This window comes from Besnoitia besnoiti, chromosome XIII, assembly GCF_002563875.1.
Source record: "Besnoitia besnoiti strain Bb-Ger1 chromosome XIII, whole genome shotgun sequence".
Taxonomy (NCBI): Eukaryota; Apicomplexa; class Conoidasida; order Eucoccidiorida; family Sarcocystidae; genus Besnoitia; species Besnoitia besnoiti.
In genome coordinates, this window is record NC_042368.1 from 753,140 (window position 1) to 776,943 (window position 23,804).

General features: G+C 58.6%; 2 protein-coding genes across 2 annotated transcripts; one reads left to right on the plus strand and one right to left on the minus strand.

Moving 5' to 3' along the window:
- Window positions 1-1,527: 1,527 nt before the first annotated feature.
- On the minus strand, window positions 1,528-5,244 carry BESB_030740 (uncharacterized protein; the record flags this gene model as incomplete). Its single annotated transcript, XM_029361742.1, has 6 exons — window positions 1,528-1,601; window positions 2,150-2,189; window positions 2,769-2,864; window positions 3,249-3,380; window positions 3,858-3,970; window positions 4,356-5,244. The coding sequence occupies 6 exons, from the start codon at window positions 5,242-5,244 to the stop codon at window positions 1,528-1,530; spliced, it is 1,344 nt and encodes a 447-aa protein (XP_029215209.1).
- Window positions 5,245-7,565: 2,321 nt separating this feature from the next.
- BESB_030750 (uncharacterized protein) lies at window positions 7,566-20,332 on the plus strand (the record flags this gene model as incomplete). The annotated part of the gene is made up of 17 exons (XM_029361743.1): window positions 7,566-8,659; window positions 9,045-9,140; window positions 9,508-9,598; window positions 10,007-10,164; window positions 10,670-10,778; window positions 11,477-11,551; window positions 11,777-12,449; window positions 13,019-13,246; window positions 13,634-14,016; window positions 14,340-14,381; window positions 14,726-14,800; window positions 15,342-15,397; window positions 15,806-16,165; window positions 16,609-17,698; window positions 18,297-18,555; window positions 18,830-19,480; window positions 19,806-20,332. The coding sequence occupies 17 exons, from the start codon at window positions 7,566-7,568 to the stop codon at window positions 20,330-20,332; spliced, it is 5,967 nt and encodes a 1,988-aa protein (XP_029215210.1).
- Between the last annotated feature and the right edge of the window lie 3,472 nt (window positions 20,333-23,804).

A 23,804-nucleotide genomic window follows, 5' to 3' on the forward strand; every position in this document is an offset into this window, starting at 1 on the left:
AGGCAACGTTGTGCTGTTCTGAGTTGTGTTCGTGTGTCATGCCTACAAAAGGTCGCTGGCGGAGACTTGCCCTCCACGTGAGAGAAGACGAGACGTTCTGCTCGAGTTTTTCCCAGCAAGCACATCTCGTGATCTTAAATGACGACCTAATATGACATGTGCACTTTGGCACACATTGTGAAGCCCGCACAGGGGCCAGCTAACCGAATCACCCACGACAGATTCTCGGCTCATGTGAATCTCCTGCTGCTCGTCTATCCCTCTCTCAAACTGCGTTCAGAGAGACAGTGCGTGACCATGCAGCTCTTTGCATGAATCCTTGGGTGCGACTCTGAGGCGGCTCATCCGGAAGCACCCGGGGGTACCACTGGCGTGTTGGAAAGCAGCATGCTGCCGCCGTCGCACTAGCAAGTGGAGGCGCTGACTGCGATGCATATTCTTACAAGCTCACCCTGTGAATCATTATTTTTTGTCGGCAAATCACCGAATGCTACATACCGGAAAACAACCAAGCTACGTTCTGAAGATCGGTACCTACGACGGGCCGCAGCACGTTTTAGTGAAGCAAAACAGACATGTTCCTCGTCGCCGCTGCCCACGCCAACAGAGTCGTACTGCCCATAGGACAGATTCAAACAATCTCCTGAGCCTTAGACGCCTTGCTGGAGCGCGATAGCTGGCTTGAAGTCGACACATCCGAAGCGTCACTACTATGTACTTCTAGCCCTTATCTAACGCTCAGTCCGCCGAGCATTCCGCCGCCACTGTGAAGCGTCCGGGCAGCACGAGAGCCACAACTCGTTTCCCAGTCGTCTTGCGAAAACTGTCGAGTGTAGGCCATCCCCTGTGCGGACACCGTTCGTTCATATGCGCATGGGTGCATATTCGTCTGTACGTGTAGGAGGACAGTGGCGCATTCTTGCGATGGTGTGCCGACCTATACAAATATATGGCTTGAAATATTCTGGCAAATATATAAACCAGCGTGCCCACGCAACAGTAAAGTTCATAATACTCTAAATGGATACATGTGTATGTATATACAGGGATACTGAAACGCACATGCGTGTCCGCACCAGGTGGCGCAGTCAGAAACAAACGAAAGACAAGAGCCCGGCTGCGGCTGAAGCAGATCTTTCCCGAGCGAAAATGGCAGGTAAATGGCAATTCAGGCAAGCAAAAACTAGCTGCAGTTGTGTATCATGGACAAGGATTTCCCATAACAGCGAGTGACATTCATGACGAGGCGCCCAACGATCCCAAATCGAACATGTGCTCAGCTTCCGAGTGGCTTTGCACGATAAAACACAGATCACTGTGTCTACCGCCACCGGAATATCACCATCCACCCCAGACAGGAGTAGGGTGCGGAAGCAACGCCTGTTTTACGGTGCCCAGCGCTGCCGACACGACTACGTTCTCCGCGGGGGAGCTCCAAACCGACAGAGCTGCGATACGAGCAACCACAGGATTCCCCGCCCGACTGCCCGGTATCACAAGATGCTGTCCATTCTCAACTCGAGTTTTCTACTCACTGTCGTTTCGACGCGCGTCTCCCGCGTCGCCCGTCTCGAAAGAGCGGGCTTTTCTGTGCTCTCGAGCTGCAAACAGATGCACATCAGCCACATTTTCGCGTAGGCATGGGCGGAGGTACGAAGCGAGGACGGCCGTTCAAACTCCTGGGTAGAGGCGTGGACCCAAATGCTCTCGAAAAACTCCGCGCAAGTCCTTGCATGAAGGTGCAGCGCTTTTCGGGCACGCGCAGACCAATAGATATACCGGCCCACCCGCCGAATGTATGCGCAGGCATATACATATACATATATCCATATATATATATATATATGTATGGAAGATAGACGGGTGCCCCATAAGCTCAGAGTTTCACTAGGGAGGCAGTTCGAAACGCGACTCTATCGCATTGCACCCGCAGGGCACAGAGGGAGGTCTGCAACCCGCCAGTTGCTCGAGCAGCGGGCAGTCCCGCCCCTCAAGACGCAGGCTACGCGACACAGACTCTTTTCTGTAGTGAAGGGCGATCGAGCGAAAACCAGGCATTCTTATACGCTGAGACCAATTCTAGCCAGTGCGATGTGGTGCATCTCTACGCCTGGCGCTTTGGCTGACCTAAGGCTAAGATGAGGCTTACCCAGAGCGAACCGAGCGTGAGACAGCGCCCCTCTCAGTGGCTGTAAACAAGAGCAAAGCACAAGGGCCGCATAATCAACAACAGCTATGACCACACACATCTCGTCTTCCAGAAGCACGTCTTGCTGGAGGCGGCACACGGACTCGTCCTGTGCGTCCTGTGCTCCCTGCACGAATCCTTTGGCAACCGCCGCGAGTGGAGAGGCCGCGAGGCGTGTGCATCGACAGCTACCGAGGAGACCTCCGGATCAACCAAATGACAGAGCAAGGACGCGCGTGAAAAATTCGAATCAGCTGCAAATCCCGCAGCTCATCTCTCGTCCCACGAGACCTCCTGCGCTCGTCTCCAAGTCGCCCTCCACCGGCCCTCCCGTACCCCCCCTCCCCCCCAGGCCTCCGGTCCAGTGAGGACAGCCCTGCCTGCCTTTCGTTCTCGAGAGCGCTGCAGGGATTCTTCCCCTGCGGCCAAGCAGAAATCAAACCCTTTGCGCTCGTCCCGACGTGTCTCGCACCCTCTTTCCAAACAGGTATAGGGGAGGCGTTGAGCGTTTAGAGCGGACGACGACAGGCGCTGCACAAAACGACCCCAAGAAGGAGCGGCTGCGCCCTGCGGCACTTACGCCCAGCACGTCTTTGCGGCCTTCCTTCTTTGCATGCGCACAGACTCTCCGGCACATGTCGTACAAGGCCACATCGCTCCGTTCGGGGTAGAGCTCCTGCAGATGCAGATAATCAAACACATGCAGCGCTCCCAACCTCAATCTGACACGTCGTTCCGCGCCGAGCGCGACCCGACACCTCACTCCGCAATCTCATCCGAATCTCTCTGGGGACTGCCTTCGTTCGCCCTGGCCGCCGACGAGGCTGCGAGGTGTTGTGGTGTGCGCAACTCCTTGCATACAGACACTCGAAACTGCACTCGGTGTTTCTCCCAGGTTCACGCATCACCATAACGAAGCGCCAGAAACACAGCTGCACACACGTGCCCTCACGCAAGCAAACTCGCTCTGTGAGACGTAGTCGCGCCAGGGACATGGCCAGACTGCAGCCTCCTATTGGAGCACCTGGCGCGGATACCGATTTTCTGTGAACGCCCGTACCTTCAGGCGCGCGTGCAAGTTTGCGAAGACGATATCGTGAGGCTGCAGAGCCCTCAGCTGCTTTTCCTGTTCCTTCCAAAGCTCCACGTAGTCCTCCCTTGCCTTCTCGTCCTTCAGGGCAAACGAGCGAAACTGCAAAGATCAGAGACGACCCGCACGAGCCGCGGAGCTTGGTCGGCGAGAACAGATGCCCGACCCCCCTTTCATATGTTTGAATATGTGTTTGAGAGCAAATTTCCATCTCTGGCGCCCTGCGCAAAAAATGCATGCAGTGGATCGGCACCGTTGTACATGTAAAGTTGGGTAGCTAAATCTGCATCTTGACGTGGACACAGGCGGCGACCCGCTTTCTCCGCACACAGGCAACATATTCAGCGCAGCAACATACACACATCCACACACTGTCTCAAGAGCGATCCGCTGTGACGTGCAGAGCTGGGAAAAAGGCGCACACGCTGCTGTATGGCTTTACATAGCAACAATTTTTGATATTTGGACTGCAGCGCTGCACAGAAAGTGAAATCGGCGAGTGGGCACGCGAGTTTGCAGACTTGAGAGAACGTCAAAGCAAATCGCCTGGTGCCGCAGGGCGTAGAGACGCTGTCGGACCTTCTCTTGGGGCATCGACCGGAGGGCAGGGAGCCGCGCGAGCTGCCTCGCGACACGGGAGTACCGCCGCTGAAGAAGATTTTTTTCCTCTGCACTCAGCGTCGCCAGGAATTCTGCAGGCACAGAGCAGAGAGTCGACTCGCACGCGCCGCAGGCGAGGTGGGCGACGTCGGGGCGAGGGCAGGATGCTGACTCGCACACACCGTTCACTCCTCAGCGCGAAAGAGAGTTGACGAACTTCGCAGTTCCATGGAGACACACTGCGGCACGAACCTCACACAGGAGCACACATCCTACTAGGGACTCTGTCGAACGCAGAGGGCCTCAACTCCTCCCCCCCCGCCCCCCACATGCGCGCGTCACTCGAGCCCGACCTCGCCCCTGCCCGCTGCCTCGCTCCGCCCGGCACTTGCACCCTTCTTCCGAGATCGCGAGCCGTCACCCTTTCCCCTGTACTCGCCGCTGGACGAGACACGAAGCCGCGACTCGAGATCCTACCCTCTGCTTGTTTCTGCTCGGTGAATCGCTTGCAGGCCGCCGCCTGCTGGGGAAGAGAAGGCGCCTCGAGGGTGCCCGCCAGCGAGAACGAAGGCCACATACCCAGGAAGAGGTCGTTCTTCTGGGCCGCCCTCGTCTCTTCTCCGTCCTCCTTCCCGGCGCATTCCCGCGCCTCTGCAGTTGTCTCCGACGCGCCTTCAGCTTCTCCTGAAGCGACCCGCGAGGCGGCGCCAACCTCGTCCTCAGGAGGCGACGCCGCGTCGGCCTGCGCGCCGCGGTAACACTGCGCCGACGCCTCGCTCTCCTTCTGCGGAGTGAAGACCCCTGGAGTCCCGCCGCCGTCCTGCCGCTTCAGAGCGGGCGAGGCGAACGAGAGGAGAGACGCTTGAGAAGCGTCGCAGACGAAACTCGACCGCGAGCAGCCGGAAGGAACATCGAGAGAAGCGCTCGCAGTGGGAGGCGACGCTGCCGAGGATGGTGGCGGAGGACGAGATGGAGACGAATCACGAGGAATGGACGAACTAGCAGCGGAGCCTTGGAAATTGAGACACACGCTGTCGTCCGCCGCTTGCCTCGGGTCTGCACGCTGCCTCGCAGCCCACTCGGCTATAGGGACGACGGACGCCGCAGCGTCCAGTGCCATGTCTACCTCTCTGTCTATCTCGCCTTCCACGCGTGCGCCACGCGCACTCTCCTCCTCCGTTTGTGCCTCCTCTGGATAGGCCTGCGGGTGTCTGCCTTCCGAGGCGGGGGTTCCGCGTCGGACGCACTGGCTCGCTCCGAGTTCGTCTGTCTGCTGATCTTCAACTGTGAACGCCGCTGCGGCCGCTTCCTCCTCGCCAGCGCGCCGGCTGACCGCGCGTCCGGCGGCCTCGGCGGCGTCTTCCATGTCGACTTTCCTCTGCGTCGGCGTGTCGAGTTGTGCGGCAGACTGGCCGCTATGTGCAGACTGACAGAGGAGGACACTACGCGCGGCAGGACGCGACGAGACAACGACGCAAAAACAGGGGAGGTAACGACCTCGAGGCAAATCTCAGCGCTGCGCTCTGCGAGTGTTTTCCAACGGGCGGATGGAACACACAGAAAGACTCGGATGATGTCGTAACCGCTGACGCGGCCTTGGGGCGGCTCTTGCCAAGCACCCTGTAGACAGCGCCCGTGGCAGGTTGTTCGCAGCCGGCGGCCTGTCTCGACGACACCAGCATGCAGATCGTGGACGAACTCGTCGTCTCAGGCCGCGTGTTGTTTCCAGTCCTGACAGAATTAAAAAGTATCAGATCCATGCGGAGAGCCAGCACCAGGGAACGGCCCGCGAGAAGGAAGAAGCTGGAGGGCGGTGGCTGGCAGGAACGACCGCGCTGCCGGGAGCCGAGTCAGACGTCCATTTCGAGACAGGAAACTTGTACGCTCCAAAGACACACGCTTGATCCATTATGTATCCGACTAAACCGGAAGTGCAACTGGCAAGCACAGTGAGAAAGCGAAGCGGGACCCGTAGCGACCTGGATTTCTTCATCAGCTCCACCACGATGCGCGCAACTTTTCTCCATGAAGTGGACGACTATCCATTTGCAGTGTAGGGCAGCACACCCAGAAGAAGACGCTCTGCGTGTCGGCAGGCGTCGCCGACGAGGGCGCGAGTAGAAAAAAAGACTTTTGCGGTCACCCTGCGCAGTTTATGCAAGCAACTGGAAGAATACATGCGTGATTCCTTCCAGTTTCCATCTATCTTCCCTCAATTCATTTTCGACTCCCGCGTTTGCGCCGCGCTCTCTCTCTGTTGCCAGCTGCGGACTTCTGTGGCAAGGTGCGACGGTGCGGCTCGGCTGCCCTTTCGTTAGCGGCCTCAAAAGGAAGGCACACGCGCCGCCGAACTGAGTAAGCTGTTCACATTTCTTTTTGCCTTCGGCTCGGCTCGTACTCGTTCACTTCCGCATCCGCTTGTTTATACGGTCATGAAGACGGATGACTCGAGACTTCTTCAAACACCCGCGAGGATTCGATCGTACCCTGGACAGAACCATGCTGGAGACGGTAGCTGCTGTAGCATGCGCAAACTCACATGTTGTTGCCCTGGCACGATTGTCAGGAGGTATACATCTCCGTTACTGGTTTGCGTATTCTGCCTCTTTCGCTCGCTGTTGCGAACGAGCCGAGGTCCTGCCTCTCTGTATGCTGTCTGCCTTTTCATCGCGCTGGCTGTTCTGTTTCTTATACAGCGCGTCGACGCCTTGTCGACAGTTCCGGAACGCGAAGGCTCCGTTGACAGTTTTCAAGCATGCTTCGAAGTTACAACGTCGCATAGGAGAACGCTTCCCATTATTTGTAAACAGGAACTATCGGTTTGTCCCTTTCGGTCTTTGTGGACTCTCACCTGCCCCCGTGAAACAGACCGCAGCTGCGGCTCTTCCATGCGTTCGGCCGTGAGCGCGAGCAGAAACCGCGCGGTTTCTGTCTTAGAAAGTGCTTCGGTTCGAGCAAAGGAGGTTTCATTTCCTCTTGGGAGGGGTTACTGTGCATCAAAAGTCTTTCGAAACTTTGTGAAACCCCGCCCGGTGCGATTCGCCTGGTGTACGGGGTCGCTTGCGCCGTTCGAGAACTCGCGCGTCGCTGTTGCCTCCTGCAGCCTCTTGAGCGCGGACCAGCGGCGGCGCGCGTCCTTCACTTGATTCTCAGTATTCCAGGTTTCGAACTCTCGCATTTCCCTCTCCCTGCGCCCTGTGCTGCAGTCGGCTATCCCGCAGGGGCACGTTTCCCTCCAGCCCTTTCTCTCGTCAATTCGCTCTGCTTCCTGTAGCTTCTTCGAAACACGCAAGTCTCTGCCCTACACGCCCTCTCTCTGTCACCCTCACTCTCCGATTCTGGCTTATCGCAAGCAGACTGCCAACGAAAAAAGCACCGGCTAGCAGAGAAGGTTGGAGCGGCGGCAACCGACGGGAGCGGGGAGCGCAGCAGACACGTGGGCGTTTGTTTTGTTGACGAATGCGACTGCTCTGCAGGTTTTTGCACGGCGGTTGCTGGGCACATGTCGGTCTCCTGCCCTCTTTGAGAGGAAAACTGAGGCGCGGACCCGGGCTGGGCTCGGAGTCGGAGTCGTAGGGGCGCGCTCAACCGCGCAGCGACTCGTCCCTCGCTCGTCTTCGGGCACACGCCTCCATTGCCGCGCCTTCTCCTGAATCTCTTCATCCTTTCCCTACTACCTTCTGGAAGATGCAAAACCCTTCGAAGCGACTTCCGCGCGAATCGTTCGTCGAGGTGGACAACGTCGGCGACCGCAGAGGGGCACCGACAGGCTGGAGGCACTCTCCGGAGACTCCTGCGCCCTCCGCCGCCGGTGCGGGACGGCGCGTTTGTTTCCTTCCCAGTTTCGCACAGATCCAAGCGTCGTCTGCCTTGGGCCGCATCGCAGGACGCGTGGTGCCTCGCCCCGCCGCTGCCGCTCCCCCCTCGCGGCTGCCGTCTGATCTCTTTCGCGCCTCCCTGGTGCCTGGCGCTCGCCCCTCTTCTTCGCCTGCGTCGCGAGCGCGGCCTTCTGCCTCTAGCCTGGACTGCGCCTCTCCGGTGCCTTCCGCGCGCCCCGCGTCGTCACGCTCCTCTCCGGCACGACGTTTCGCATGCGGCGACGGCAAATCGCGCGGAAATGCGCGTCCGACTCTTTTCGGTGGAGCAGAGCACTCGCATCTGGCTGCGCCTTCGTCAAGTGTAGCCTTTTGCGGGGCCGACCCACCGAAGGAGCCCAGTTCCATCCAGTGGCGCGCCCTCGCATCGCCGCGGACGCGCGTCTTTCAGGCACGTGCTCATCATCTGCGGCGAAGATGCCTACAGAATGAGGAGGCGCAAAGTCCGCAGGGCAGCAGTTTTCTGGAAAAGCCGATCTCTAGAATGCCTCCCTCGACTTGGCGGCTCCGCAGCAGGGGGAGAACCCTGAAGCCCACTCCTTGGCTTCCGGCTTTCTCTGCACTCTTTACTTTCGTGGTCGCCTTCGTCTGCCTCTTGTCGTCAGCTCCGTCTGCATCTGGAGGCCTTCCTTCGCCTGCCAGCGCCGCCAAGGCGTCGTGGCTCCTCGGGGCTTCGTCTCCACTCTTCGTCTCTCCTCTGCTCTTTGCGCGCGCCGACCCGCCGCCGCGCGCGTCCCCTGGAGCCTCGCTTCCCTCTGCTCCCGTGAGCGAGAAACGCACATGCGTGCCCCCGTACAACTACGACGAGATTCTGGAGCAACTCGCAGAAATCCAGGCGCGCTGCCCCTCTCGCGTGCGCGTCTCGGACTGGGGTGTCACGACGGGACTCTCCATTTTTATGCGCCGGTAAGGAGGCCGTCAGGAAGCGAATCGCTCACAGCTCTCCTACCGCCGCAGCTTGGCGGCGACTTGTGTGGTCAGCCTGCGTATCCCTCTCCATCGTCTCCTCCTCGCTGGGGGCCTCCGCATGCGTTCTGGGTGGATCTCCAATTCACTGTAATGCATACAGGTCTAGCTGTGTCCGTCTCTCTTTTCGTTCGTCCGCCAACGCGCAGAGATGAGTGTGTATCGCGGGTGGGTAGCTGGAGGGTGTGGCCTGCCGTGAGGCGCTGTTGGTGCGCGGTTCGTCAGGCGCCACGGGTGGGTTTCTGGTTGGCTGGGAGGTGCAGTTTCCGCGTCTCCAAGATCTGAGTTCAGCCTCTCACTCCGCTGCGGTGCCGCTTCCCTTCAGATTCACGTGCGGCAAGACGGGTGTCTGCCAGCTGCCGCTCGTGGAGGTGGGCGACGCCGCCTCGCTCTCTGCGGCCACGCCGACACTCTTCTTCAGGTTCGTCGCTTCATTTCCCTCCGTCCTCTCTCCCCCCCTCGAGGGGTGCGTTGTGTTGTGTTGGGCGTTTCGCAGCCCGATTTGTTCGTTCGTTTCACTCCGTCGCCCACCCTGCGCAGCCTGGCCAAGTGGCAGTGCTGTGGCCCTCGCAGCCTCGACCGAGACTGCGCCTGTGGAGACTCGCTCGGCAGCCCGGAGGTCTCCTCGCCTGCCTGGTGACTTGCTTTATGATTCTTGTCAGTGGAAGCACAGATCCCAGGGTATCCAACCCAACCCCCCCCAGTGCCTTGCCTTGGGCGGTGAAACGAATCCGCACTCCGGCGCTCCATTCAGCCTGAGCTGCACGTCTTGTCTTCCTCCTCTTCAGCGGCGCCGTCCACGGCGACGAGCGCGCAGGACCCACCGCGGCTGTGGAACTCGTGCGGTATTTGTGTGAGCGATACGGCGTCGATGACGAAGTGAGTTGGAAAAAAAAGTTTTGCAGCCGTGCGTGTGAGGGCTCTGAGGTGGCTGGGGCCCTGCTAGGGCTTTGACGGGCCTGCGGACGTCACTCCAGCGGAGAGGCGAGCTGCAGAAGGAGCGCGTCGCGAGGGGGTAGCCTCGACGTGTCGTGTTGGCGAGGCGTGCGTCTTGAAGGAGGTTTCGTTTGTTTCTTCTCAGTCCGCGGTGCGCGTCTCTCCTGAGCATGTGACGGCCTCACTCTGCGCCTGTCTGCGCCTTGCGTCGTGTTGAGTCACGCCTTTTTCGCTTTTGACAGCCGCCTGACCGAGCTCCGGTCTGGTCACTTCTTTTTTTCGCGTACTCCGCTCGCTTCTGCCCTTCGCGTGTTTTGAGACTCACTGAGTTTCGCTGCGTTTTTTTCGCAGATCACGTACCTTGTCCGGCACCGCCGAGTCCTCGTGATGCCCTTCCCCAACGCAGTCGGCTTCGCGTGGAGCTTTCGCGAGGAAGCAGGCATCGACGTGAACCGCGACTTTCCATATCAGCGCCAAGCCAACCAGTGCTTTCAGTCAGTCGCAGGAAGGTGAGCACCGATCGGCTATCGCCCAACTGCTTGTAGTTTAGGGACTCGATACGCGCGTGCTTTCATATCCTATTTTTAGAGCTCCTCGTATGCGTACGCCTGAGACGCTCGCGGTCGCTGATCGCGTTCGCGCATTTCTCGCCCGCGCAGCGTATGCCTTGCCGCAGCAGCTCGTCTACGTGGAAGCGTTCGCACCTACTATCATATACATATGTCCATTTATATATCTATGAAAATGCATATCTGCGCTTATTTGTAGTGCGGCGGATGAATCTGTGTATGTGCGGAATGGGTGGTGCACGCGAGTGCAGCGACCTCATGCTTTTGTGTTTGCATGCACGCGGCCGCCTGCAGCCCTGCATTCCTGCGCTAGGCCGTACGCCGCCGTCTGGAGCTCAGGCTGCGGCAGCGCCTGGCTGCGTGAGACACTCGGAGGCTCGTAAATGTGCATACCAGAACAGCATAACAACGGTGTGTTTCACGCGGTCTGCTGTTCGCTTCACAGGGCCATCAACGAAATTTTCAGGTCCTATTTAATCATCGGCGGCATCACTTGGCACGGGGGCATGCGCGCGGTGTCTTATCCGTGGGGGTCCTACAACCACGCCCAGCAGGTACGTGGGGGAATGGCCTTCCCCCACGGCGAGCACCTGGCGCTGGTCTGCGCGCGTCTGCCTCACGTTTTTTCGCGGTGGTCGAGTTTTTCTGTTGGCATTGCGGCGCAGCAGCAGAGGCGGAGCTTCGCCGTCCCCTACTGACGCGCGCAGGGAGCTCGACTTCGGTCTTTCCCTTGCAGGAGTGGAGGGGGGAGGGGGAAGCCGAGCGCCCGAGCGAGGTAGCCTTTGCGCAGGGCTCCGTCGTCTTCTGCGCGGCCTCGCAGAAGGCTGGGGCGATGCGTTCACGCTGTCTCTGCTAGGATGCGCGTGTTTCTCTGCTCCACTCGGCGTGTGGACGCTTTCGGCCCGATGCGCCTCCTTGACCCGTAAAGTCTCTGCTTCACGTGTTTCTGTGTGTGGGCATCGCAAGCACGGTTGTGGTGATTTCGAGCGCTCACGTTCGTGTCTGCGGTGCCCACGGCGGCGGTTGGGGCTTCGTCAGCGCGTTCGTTAGCGCGACTGGAGGAGGAATCGAGTCGTTAGGGGGGCGTGGGTAGCGTCAGCTGCTGAACGATCTTTGTGTGTAGGATCTACGCGGGTAGCACACTTGTCGTGCGGCCCTCTAGGGCTACAGTGGACACAGGAGGAGTCCAAGTAGAGATTCAGTCAAAGGTCATTTTTGACGTTTTGGCGTGCCCGATTTCTCGTGTGTGCAGCTGAGCCGCGACTCGTGGGAGAGTCGCCCATCTCCAGACGACGCAGCCTTCAAGTCGCTCGCCCGTGTTCTGCAGGTAAGCCTTTCTTGGAAGTTTAAATTTTGCGTCAGCCATGTTTACGGAATCTTTTTGTCTGCTTCGCCCTGCCTGGTCGTGTCATAGACTTGTAAACGCTTCGGCGGTCTGCTATATGCGATCGTCCCCTGCTGGCGTCGGCTTTGCGGGGCGTCAACGTCGCGGTTTTGCGTCTCTGTGTGGCTGCACATCGCGGCTTTTTCGCGTGGTAACCTGTTTCTGCAGCGCGCAGGGGGTCGGGACGCAGAGAAATCGGACTTCTACTACCCGATCGGCGCGATTTCAGATCTCGTCTACCCCGTGAATGGGGGCATGGAGGACTGGGCATACGGCGCCTCGTTCGAGGCCTCGCCAGACCCGATCTCGGTCTGTGCGCCGGAAGCCTACGAGCTCCCGGCGGCGCAGGCCCCTGCGGCGGGCTCCAACCCGGCCTCGCTCTTTTCGCCCTTCCAGGTTTCAGACGTCTCCCTCGCTGCCGCAGCTGAGAAGTACCTCGTCGCACCGCGGGGCGGCGACGGGCGCGACAGAGCGGCCTCCGACGGCGAGGGCGGGGAACGGGGGCAAGGAGCCGACGCGGAGCGGCGGCCGACGGCGAGCGCACCCAACAAAGAGTCGGGGGCGGCCCGAGATCCCCCTCCTGGCTCCGGGGCGCGGCTGGGGAGCTCTCTGCGCGGCGCCGTGGAGACAGGCGACGAGGAAACGAGCCGTCGCGACGCCGAATGGGGAGAAGGCGAAGGCGCACAGCTCTCCGAGCAAAAGCGGACGGAAGGTGATCCAAACGCACCTCCAGTCTACTCCTATCCGTCCGCGAGGAGCGTCTACGGTCACAGCGATGTGCGCTCGGCTCTCTTTTTGGTGGAAATGCACGACGACAAGAATCCGTCTCACGTCTCGATGGGTAAGCTATTCTGATCTGGCGCCTATAGCGCCGATCACCTCCGCGTCACGCGCACCAACCGCCACTCCCATTTTCCTCCGCATTGTGGTACGGGTCTTAGTCTCGTGGGACTCCTGCGCCACAGGGGAGTACCCCGCCTCTATATACTATACGGCTGCAGTGGTGTTGGCGGTGTCTAGAGTTGATGTGCAACCCTAAATCCTAAGCAGACGTTCTCCTCGTTCCCCTCCCTAACCAGAATGTACTGTTCCAGCTCTCAGAAACGTACGCTTCATGTAACGCGGCAGCGTTCTTGGGAGCCCCTACGGGTCGGCCGTCGCATATAGCGGGCGTCTTCTCACCCTTCTCGGCAGCGGCTGTTGCCCTGTTCCGCCGCCTCAGTCTACGTGCTCCACACGCGCGTCGCAAATCGTAATCTATTCTGCTCTGCGCGCCCGCCGCGTGTCTCTCGGCTCTCTGGTGCACGCGTGGCTCTTCCCTTCTACATTTGTTTTTGCTGTGCGTCAGTTTTTTTCTCCATCTGAATTCCCGCACTCGGCGTCTGTGTGGGACGCCGCGCTGCTTTTCAGGCCCCCGACCCGTGGACCGACCAGATCTTCTCTTGCCTGGGGAGAGCGAAGACGAAAAGGAAGACCCCGTTGAGTTCCGAAGGGCAGTAGAGAAAGGCGAACGCGTGCGACGTAGCGACAAAGGCGATTACCTGATGATTCGCAATGTCCGCCTGGCTTTGAAGTTCATTGAAAAGGCACAGCCTGATCTCGTGTTCACCTCCACACCGCCGCTGTATCAGCCGCCAGGTAGAGTCTCGCCATTGATTCGCTTTTCGTTTCTGGGACGTTTGTAGACGCTTTACTCATTCTTCCGCTTCCTGAGGTCCTACTCATCTTTACCTTCGCATGCGCTCCCCGTCCTTCGTCGTCGCGCCTCGCCCTAGCGGGCCTGCTTGTCACGTGTTTGCAGGGGTATGTCTGTCGTCGTCTTCACCGTTGCGTCCTCCGCCTTTACTACCTTTGGCTCCGGTGTGCACTCCCGTCCCCTTCGTCTCCGCGCCTGCTCTGCGTCCTTCGCTGCCGGCGACCTCTGCTCGCCTCTGTCTCTCTTTCTCTCTCTCTTGTCTCTCTCTCTCCGCGTCTTTCTCTCTCGATCCTTTGACGTCGAGCCGCGTGTTGCGTGGCTGCGTGCAGGCGCCGTCTCGATCTTTGGCTTCTACCCGGTGGGCTGCAACACGCTCACCTCCGTGCAGCTCGAGATCCGCCGCGGCCACTGCCGAGACCTCCTTTCGCTCGCGCCCGCGCCGGGGGTCGCGACCCGCGCGGCTGCGCTGCGGCGCGCGTGGCACGAGGCGGACCTGCTGGTGCGTGAGACTGGGAAGAATCGGCCGGTGGCCTGTCGCCAGCTGGGCCCTTGGGAGCGCGTCGGCAGCCTCGACGAGGACGACGATCGCCCGCCGGCCGGCGTGGAGTGGTGGGGCGGCGGCGGGAACAAAGACATCGAGCTGAACCAAGGCACGCCCGAGCAGAAGCGGAATCGCGTCGAGCTCCAGTACAAGATCCCTCCAGAGGCAGTGGTGAGCTTTCGCCGCGCACCCTGGAAACAACAACTGGCACGCCGTTTGGCGCGTGAACGCAGCGCAGCCTGCGGCGGCCGCTGCGCGGTGACACGCAAACGAATCCGACTGAACCCTGGTAGTACCGTGTCGCATGCATCGTCAAGCTGCGAAGCAGCTGGCGACCCGGCGGAGACAGCGCGGACGGAAGCGTCTCGTCGGCCTGCGATGGGGCGGACTCTCTCCTCTCTGCTCACGGCGTAGGCGCGTGCTGCGTACTCACTGACGTGGCTCCGAGTTCCAGAGGTAGCCTGCCTGTCGTCTGCGTCCTCTGCTCGGTTCAGGACGGAGACTACTGCGGCGTGCTTTTCGCGACGTTTGATCAGGTGAGCGCGCCACCGTCGACAGTCCCCTCTACTCCCGGCTCTGTGGCTGCGACGCCGGCGTATGCGCGGAGCTGTGGCCCCGTCCAGGCTCGCGGGTCGCCCGCCGAGCCTGCCTGCGTCGGCTTCTTTCGCAGCCGTGTGCCGCGGACGGTTCATGTGGCCTGTGTGAGGGAGTTTTTCTGCACGGGTCCCTTGACGCGGGCTGCTGCTGCAGCTGCGTCTATCGAGTGTGCGCGGCAGCGCCTTGCGGAGCGACATGCAGAGCCCTGCAGGATGCTTCCGTCCGGGTTTGCACGACTCGTGTGAATGCGTATTCTGGCGTGTTTGCTTCGCTGCGGCTACAGGACTGGAAGCACCAGAAGCACGCCGAGCCGAGACTGCCGCCGCAAAGTCACCTGGCTAGGCTTCGCTTGGAAGACGTACGATGAGCCTTGGGCATAGGCCCCGTCTGGGAGCCTCCGCCGTTTCGATCCTGTGCGCAGACGGCTTGACATAGACTATTTGAGCGTTCGTGGCGAGCGGAAGTTTTGGCGGGACGCGCAGGAGAGACTTCCGGCGAGCATCGGAGGCTAGACGCCGTCGGGAGGAGCTCAATGACGATCTACAGTCGCTTTTGCGAATGGGTGCTTGAGTCGCCGGTGCATTCTCAATAGGAAGTGCATTTTGCATGGCTGCGCGCCTAGGGGACGGAGCTCTCGACGTCACTTAGCGCGCCCTCTCTCAGCCAGGGAGGGGTGGGCGGGGGGGAGGCGTCTCGGGGTGGGTTGCACAGGGCCCCTACGGCAGAATACTTTTTCAGCTCACATGGCTGTTTAGCTGCTGAGTTCTCCGGCGATTCGTTCACGCACTCTCTGCTTACCCTAATTCCTAAATCGGCGCGCTGCTGTCCAGCGTTTCGCGCCTCAGATCACCAGCGTTCCTAAACCGTAAAAGCGCAGGTTCGATGTGTGCTCTTCTCAGAAATACGTCGCGCGGTCTTCAGAGGGACCGGGCGTCATCGTCGGTCACCAGACTTGGTAGGCGCTTAATCTGTGTTCTGGGTCGCGTTTCGAAGGCACTGTTCAGACAGAACCAGCAGCTTCTCGTGCCCGTGGTACGTGTTTCGACGTTATTCGTAAGGCAGAGCATACCTTCTACTCCAAACCGGTTTAGGGTCTTCGTATTCTTCAACATACCTACCTTTGAGGAAACTCAGGTCCCTGCCAGCCACCTTATTCACCTGCAAGGCGTTCACTGCTAGCGGGATTGCAAGTTATGTTGCGCAACATGCATATCTAGCGACATTCATCGCGGCACATCTCGCAGGCTTTTCCACTCGTGGAACGCCGCCTAATGCCGTGTGTTTCGTTGCCTAGCGCTTGCAATGTGTTCATTCTTTCGTCGACGCAGAGTTTCGGATTTTTTTCTTTCGTTTCCTTCTTCAGGCTCTTCCCGGCCTCGATGCCTGCTCTCTATCCGGCTGTGGCTACCCCGGGGTATCCTTTCATCGTTCGTGGTGACAACATCGAGGGGTTTGCGCGTCTGCGTTTGCCTCTGAGTGCATTTTACGCTTCGGCTCAAGCCGCGCCTTCGCAGCAGCGTCCCGACGTCGCAGGCAGTCCCAGCGCGCCGGACTCTGAGCCGTCGTCCGCCTTTGCTTCGACTCTTGAGATGTTCGTCAACTTCGGGGGGATTTCAATGAGGAGCGGTTCCGCTTGCATCCGTTCACAGGCGTTCTCAAATACCCGAGAGCCGCAAACCCTCCCCTCGCCATCGTGCGTACCGACATCAGCCTCTCACTCAACGTAAGTGCAGTATCGGAGACGATGCTCTGCTCTGCGTGAGATCGGCGCTTCAGTAGGGATTGGTCATCTCCGTGTTTCTGGGCTGTCGTGAGAAAGCAGGGCGCAACGCGACCACGGACATTTGACGACAGGGCGGTAGGGGGGGAAGGGCAAGGGTATAGATGCGAAGTCGAAACGGCTTCGATGACAAGAGGCTCGGTAGAGTGATTTTTTCTTTCATTCGCCGGATGCTACCACTCGTTTTTCGTCCGTTTCTGTGGCGCGCGTGTCTGCTTTCAGCGCCGTGGCTTCACCTCACTGTTCAGGGGTTGTTCCTTTCTCTTAGGCGGCTGTTTCTGGTCGTTTGGTGCTGCGGCTACATCGTCTGTCGCGTCGTCGTTTCTGTCTGTTAAGCTCCCTATTAGCAGCCTGCCCACGGGGCGGTTCCTCTTCGCGGTCTTCAGGGACGGCGACCTTCTGCAGCGCAACTTGATGCAGCTTCTCTTCCCCTCCGCGTTCGCGTTTTCTGACTCTGCGTCCGGGGCTTCGCGGACGCTGTTCGGCTCCAAGGCGGCGGAAGACGCGTTGCTCTCGGCGGTGCTTGTAGGCGAGGTCCCAACGGGTTCGGGGGCGCTGGCCGCGGCTGAGCGAGTGCAGCAGGAGACGCGCGTGGCGAACTTTGTGCGGCAGAAGCAGGAGCGCGACGGGCGGAGCCCCTTCGGCGGAGGTCTCCCGCGCTTCAAGTCGGCGTGGCTCAAAAACCTCGCGGCAACGCGCAAGCAGAACGCGCCGACTGTCGCCGAGTTCGCGGTCATGGACGCCTCTCACTTGCGCGGGCGCGCCCACCTGCCCATCACCGCGCTCTTGGGCCGCGCGCTCTTCGTGCAATGGGTGCCCGCTGCGGCGGCTGCCGAGCGCGGGGCGGGCGATGGAGCCGCGAAAGTCGGAGGAGAGCGCAAGGCAGCGGAGACCAAAGAAGCTGTGGCGCCCGCATCTGGCGAGGATGCCGTCACCTCTCTCGCGTCGCTTGCGCGCGCGAGGTCGGCGTGGGCCGTCATCGGCGCGTCGCTCCACACGCCGTCGGCCTTGTATGCCATTCACGAACACTTGGCGCCGCTGCCCGTCGAGCGCAGCGGCCGGCCTGCGGCGTCTTCCCCGCCGTTCGTGGCACGGCTCGCCTGCCTCTTCCGCCAAGCCCGGGCGGCGCTGGCGGAGGCTGCGAAGGCCCAGAGAGAGACGAAGCGCGAAGAACTGCCGGCCGCCGTGGACGGAGGGGAGACCGGGAAGCTCTCGGATGAGCAGAGACCCGCAGAAGCGAAGCGCGACGCCCGACGAGACGTGGAAGATGATTCGGTCCTAGAAGACTTGATAGGCCACCTGCAGCTGACCTTTGCGATTGAGGATGACATTGGAGAACGGCGCGGAAAGGAAGACACAGAAGCCGACGAAGAATCAGACCCGAGACGGCCGGGAGCAAGCGGCCGCGTCATGATTCAAGCCGAACTCTGCGAAACGTCCATGGGCGTCGCCCCCGCCACGCCGCTCCACCTGCGGGTAAGGTCAGAGCGGAGTGTGAAATGCGCCGTAGGATAGCCACAGCGGCGACGCGCATTCGTTTGGTGGCCGCGCAGCTTCAGGCCGTCTCCCACGCGTGTCTGGTTCTCGTCTCAGTTCCGCTATTCGGGAAGGGACGTTCTTTTTCGGCTCGCGGAGACCCGCTATAGAGAGCTCTCTGGTGGTTGGCTGTCCTTGCCTGTCAGGGCAAGTCAAGTCCATTGCCTTTTCCAAGTCTTGAAAGAGCAGGAAGAAGAGGAAAGAAATGACGCACAATGGCGTTCCCTAGAGCCGGGTTCGTCTCTGGATCTCCTCCCGTACCGCCATCGCGCCTTCTCTGTCTTCTTCGTGTGCCTTTCCTCTATTCCTCTCGTCTGCTGTTACTGCTGCGGCTCCTCCCTGTTTGCCATGACTCTGAGACTCGATCACACCTGCCTGTGACTGTGCCCGCGGCTGAGCGAGATGTAAGGCGTTGCGGGAGACTCCCTGAGCCCGGCGTATCGCCAGCCGGAGGCTGGTTTCCGCTTCCCGCCCGTGTCGGCTTGACCTCGGACAGTCTTAGCGGTGTGCGTGTGCGTGTCGTTTCTTTTGTCTCTAGTTCCACGAGGACTGTTGCCCTCCCTTGACGCTCTATCCCTCTTCGACGGGGCTCGCCACAGACCCCGCGCACCCGCGTCTGTCGGCAAAGAAGAGCCACACGTGGATCGGGCGTCTCCTCGGCGTGGCGGGTTCAACCGGCGACAAAGAGAGACAGACAGTCGCTCCATGGCCTCCGCGCGACAACACGATCGGCAGCTGGGAGCTGCCTGAGAGCACCGCGGAGTTCCTTTCCCTGAACAACTGCAGATGCGGACCGGGTAGGCCGCACGTCGCCTCACACCAGTGTGTGGGCGAGCACTGGGGGAACTCTCTTGCTGGGTGTCACAAGGAGTCAACCTTTCTTTTCCTGTGCGTTCTGTCGTGACCAGAGGCGTGCCCTGCTGTGTGGGTGTGCGTGTTGGGGCTTGCCAGTTTGGGCCTGTTTTTCCATCGTTTTTCGGGCTGCAGTCTGTGTTGCCCGCGCAGGTTGAAACTGCGTCCACAGGTCGCATGTGGAAAGTCTCGCTGGGTTCTCTTCTCTGTTCTGTGTAGGGACGATGGTCACCCTGGCTACAGTGCAGAATCTACCCTCCTCCCTGCACGCGCCCCGGTCCGCGATGCCGGCTTTCCCGTCTAACACCTTTTTCCTTCCTCCGGTGGACAGCGTAGATCCGGCGCTCGGACGGGTGCTCACCTGCGCCCTGGGGCTCGTGCCCCCCGTCCCTGGCGACGCAGTTTCCTCTTCCAGCGGGACTGTAAACGACGCGGAGCGTGAGGGCCCACCGAGAGGCGCGGCGGCCTTCGGGGGGGATGAAGCCGGGGAGCCGTTCTCTTCAGCTGCCTTCGCGTCTCGCTTCGTTTGCGGAACCTCGTCGCAGCCCAGTTGGCGCCAGTGGAAGGCCGCCGGCGGCGGCGCTCGGGTCGGGGCGGTCGCGCCGCACGGCAGTGCGCCCACGATGGAAGAGAGTCCCCCGATGGACGGCAACAGCAGGCAGCATGCTGCAGGCAAGACAGAGGCCCAGAGCGGAGTGAAGCGCCCGTGGGATGCCTTCGCTGTTGGAGCCTCAGGGGCAGAACGCACGCCTGAAGAAGAGGGCAATATTGTTCACTTTGCAGCTTTCGTCGATGCCGCGAGAGACACAACGGAGGAGGAAGACGACACTCTAAGCGCGCAGATATACATTGCGGGCGTTATTGCAGCACGTAAGTTCGGGGCTCTCGGCTTGTGTGGACTGCGTGTAGCCCAAACTGCTCTCCACTGCATCGGAGTCGACAGTGCAGCTGGTTCCACTGTTTTTGCCTTGAGTGTGCATTCTTCTTGTTGCTTTCCGCAGCGAGGTTTGCGCTGCCATTTTGTATCGTCCTGTTCTTGTCGTTTCGTTTGAGCGAACATTGCTTATGTTGCTGGGTTCGGTCTCTGGAGTCGACCTCGAACACTGTTGGGTGTTCCTTCGTGCCGCGAGTTCTTTCGCTTTTTTGGCATTGCGGCGCATTTGCTGTATCCGTGCGTATGTGTTGCTCGGTGCAGTCGGCGCTTTCTGCATCATCTCGCCCTGCGTCATCTCCGCATATACGTGCCTGGCGTCGCGATGCATCGCGAGGGACATAGAGCTGGCGCCGCGTCATGATGGTGAAACGGATCACCTGGACCAGTTCCACGGTCCTGAGGCAGCTGGTAAAGAAGGCGGCGACGATTCGGAAGAAACCAAGAGCAGCTTCTTCCCTCACAAAAGCCGGCTAGATCGCTTTGGCCTGCTGGTGAACGACTTCGCGAACGCGAGTAGAAGGGATGCCGGGGGAGAGACACAGGTCAAGAAGGCAGAGGGTCGAGCTATCTTCGCGAAAAGCAACCTTTTTTCAAGCCAAATTCAAGGCCCCGGCGGCGACGACGACAATTTCACTTCGCCGTCGTCCTCAGGGCTGGCTGGAATGTCGACCGTGTCACGGGGCATCTCAGGCGCCAGTGGAACGAATGGAGGCTACGAGCCTTTCTTTTCTATCACAGGAGAGGAATATGAGAGTGACGAGGAAACCGAAGGCGTCTTCGGGCAATGAAACGAGAGCAAACGGTTGCATCGCATGTTACGAGGAAAGTGGAATGAACAGAAGATGGAGGAAGGTGGAGTGAACAAGCTGGAGGAAGGTGGAATGAACAAGCTAGAGGAAAGTGGGACGAACGGAAGCTGCAGGCAAACAACCGAGGGGCAGCGACGTTCTGGGTTGCGTTTTGCCGCGCGCGGCGAGCCGAGGGAGGGCCAGCGAAGCGTGCACATAGCTCACGCAGCGAGAAGGGACAGTCCATACTCGGCAACAGGCATACTAAAATTACTCGTACCATTACCGAGGGGCAAACACGTGCCGTACAGACACACGAGCGGGAATCACGGAAACAGACACTGCAGTTCTGTATCCTGCTTGTGGCGACAGCGAGTGATTCAGACAGTCATAGCGCCGTGCATCGCATTTAGCTCTATTTTAGGCTGCAGAGCTATGCCACTTAACGAACACTCCAATCTGCTAGCGTCTACCAGGGACGGCACACATACCCTGTCACAGTCCCCCCCAACCTCCCCCCCACTATCCATCCCTGCTCACCGGGTGCATACACACGCATCCAGCCAGCACTATGGAAGCGAGCTTCTGATTGTCTATTAGTTATTGGCGTTCGCACAGGGTGTCATAGTCATAATCATAAAATGTTGTCATATCAGCATTCGGGAATTCAAAGCTCGAATTTCAGATAAAAGAGCTAGGTTAATGAGAGAGGACATAAATACTAACAAACCACCGGTTTTGAATGGGATTGCTTTTAACACCTCATAATATGCTAAAAAGTTTATTCGATTTGAGTCATACAGTTTTGGATCGCGGATCATTAGTACAGAGACGATAGCTACTTATAATGTGATGATAACGATACATGGCTCCCAGTACGATGCTACTGATTAGACTAGCATATGTGTAGTAGTTTTCTCTCGCTGTTAAGATGAGTGAGCACAGGAATCCACATACTACGCGTAGAACATAACCGATATGGAATAATCTTAATGTAGTAGATTATTGAAGGTGGTGGTGTACGGCAATCACAAAGAGCTTGTACCGCTACTTCAGGAGCATACCGTTAAATTAGATGATCTTGTGTGTTCACTCAAATCGAATAAACAAAGACATTGTAGTTCCTAGAATACTGAAGACGGCGAAAATTCAATCAAATTTAAAGCCGTTTGTAAGAAAATTAAACCAATTAAGTAAGATAGACATTTTGCATCCGTCATTAACATGTGAGGATAGAAGGCTACTTTAGGTGCGGAATCAAGACCTGCAGGGTTACTAGAACCATTTAAATGTAAATAGAGGATGTGTAATACAATTAGAATGCAACCTACAAAGGAAATATAGAGTGCAATACAAAGAATCGTTTTAATGTTACATCAGACACCTAGTATCCACCGAGTAACCAAGGTACTAAATAGGGTATTGAAGAAAGGAGATTAGTAGTGACTGTATTGACCCACTAGCGTGTTGGTATGCTAGCTCGTGGCGGGAGTTGCTGCTGCTTTTCAGTTGATGTGTCTGCTCCGCGGTCACTACCTTGTCCCACCGGCAGAACGCCGAGACCGGGGCGTTAGTTACCGGTTAAGAAGGCGGGTTCGTCTTTGTTGGCGGTTTTGCTCACGCAACTACTTCACCGGATTGAAATTGCGTGCACTAGGTGCGAGACTAAATGAAGAGATGAACGATATTGACATGAAAAAATCCGTACGACACAGATGCCAGCAGCTGCCTGACTGCTCTTCATTCTGTTGCCTCCCGTAAAACATAATTCACCAGTGTCTGGCCTGCCATTCGAAGCTATCATCAGAGAGGTGGTATCACACAGCAAGCTGGCTGCGACTGTTGTTACTCTATCCACAGTTCACGCTGGCGGGTTGCTGCCAGTACAGCTTGATTCCTCATGGTGGATGCGAGGGGGGAATCTTTTCCTTCAGCGGGCGCGCTGTCTTGTCACTGACTTGATCCTGGATAGGCTCTTCTGAGAAATGTCGGAACCAATTTGAGAAACGACAACTATGTACTCTCCGTTGTACCCCGTCACGCCCTCACCCCTGTCTTACCACCTACTTGAACCATTCTTGATGATGCTGTCAGAGAACCTTTCGTCTCACATGAGAGGTGCGGCAGTGGGCGCTCCACTTTGTTTCCACGGGGTTTATTCTGCTGCGTAAGATCGTGAAGACCATTATTAACGGACGACACTCACGGCAGCGCCGTCATGCTGCCGCTCCGCAAAGTCCGTCGAGCCGCACGTCGCTTCCCTACAAAAACTGAAGAGCGCAGCACCGGCACTCCAGTAGCCTCCTGCGTCAGCATAACCACATCACGAGATGCGCTGCATTCTTGTCATGCTTGCGGACGATAGGACCCGGAATGTGTTCGCGTTCGCATGTGTTGTCTCCGCTGGTATTGGTGTTTCCACGTCACGCCGGGGCGTTCGCTCTCCTGTGTGTTTGTGAGCTGTCTGCGTTGCGCTGCATCACCAGGAACCCACATCGCCACACCGTGGGAAGAGCGCGATAGCTTAGATGGAAGGCGTTGGCGTGCCCACTGTGACTTTCGCCGCGGTGCGCGCAACTATCTTCATTAACGACGTAAAACGGCGATACAGCGTGCTAGCTCTGTCGCGGGAAACCGTGCCGCGTCGCTAGTTCCAAATCGTTATGATTACCACATATCCAAACGTTACACACACTTTTGCCGACCATGTCGTGTTACGTGCTGCTCTCTCCAATAATTTTCCGAGCTGTCTCAAGCTCAGGTGCAAAGTAAGTCCCGCAAATCAGGAAAGACACTACCAGCACAGTCGAGACGCATAATTTGATGTCCACCAGACAATTCTGCAGCACTCTTCTTGACTGCTCTACGCGGGACGAACAGGTAGGTATAGATTGAGACGCATGTTTGATGTCCCACGGGGGGCAACGTTTTCGCTGTGATGCGAGCGACGGTGCATCAGTGCTCCAGTCAGGGCAGATATTTGGGTGTGCCCTCTTCTCTATGCGGTTTCAGTGCTCCACGTCTCTCGTGTCCCGTGCCAGCGCGACTGAACATTTGCAAAACAAATGCTATCTGATGTTTCTTGTGGGGGTTTGTGAGTCACCCGCTGAAGATGGTTTCTGCGTTGCGTGATGCGTAACACAGCATTTCATCCCGGCGGAAGGGGCAATAGTGGAAGGGGCAAGACTTCAGAATGTTTTCTGATGTGGGAATACGTATCGACTGGCTTTTCTGACTATGTCTGCCCGCGTACGGTTACTCCGTGTCATACGCGGTATCGGTGCCGCCACGCTGGTAATGGTTATGCTGTGGCCGCACCAGCAGGGGCGGGTAGGGGTGTCCGTTGGTTCCAGTAGATGTCACCGAAGTTGTGAAAGTAGCAAGAAACCTGTTCCGATTTATGCAGTTAATGCAGCGGCGATGCCACCCGTTAAGGCGCCGGCGAGGAGCCGCACAAACCGGAAGAGGAAAA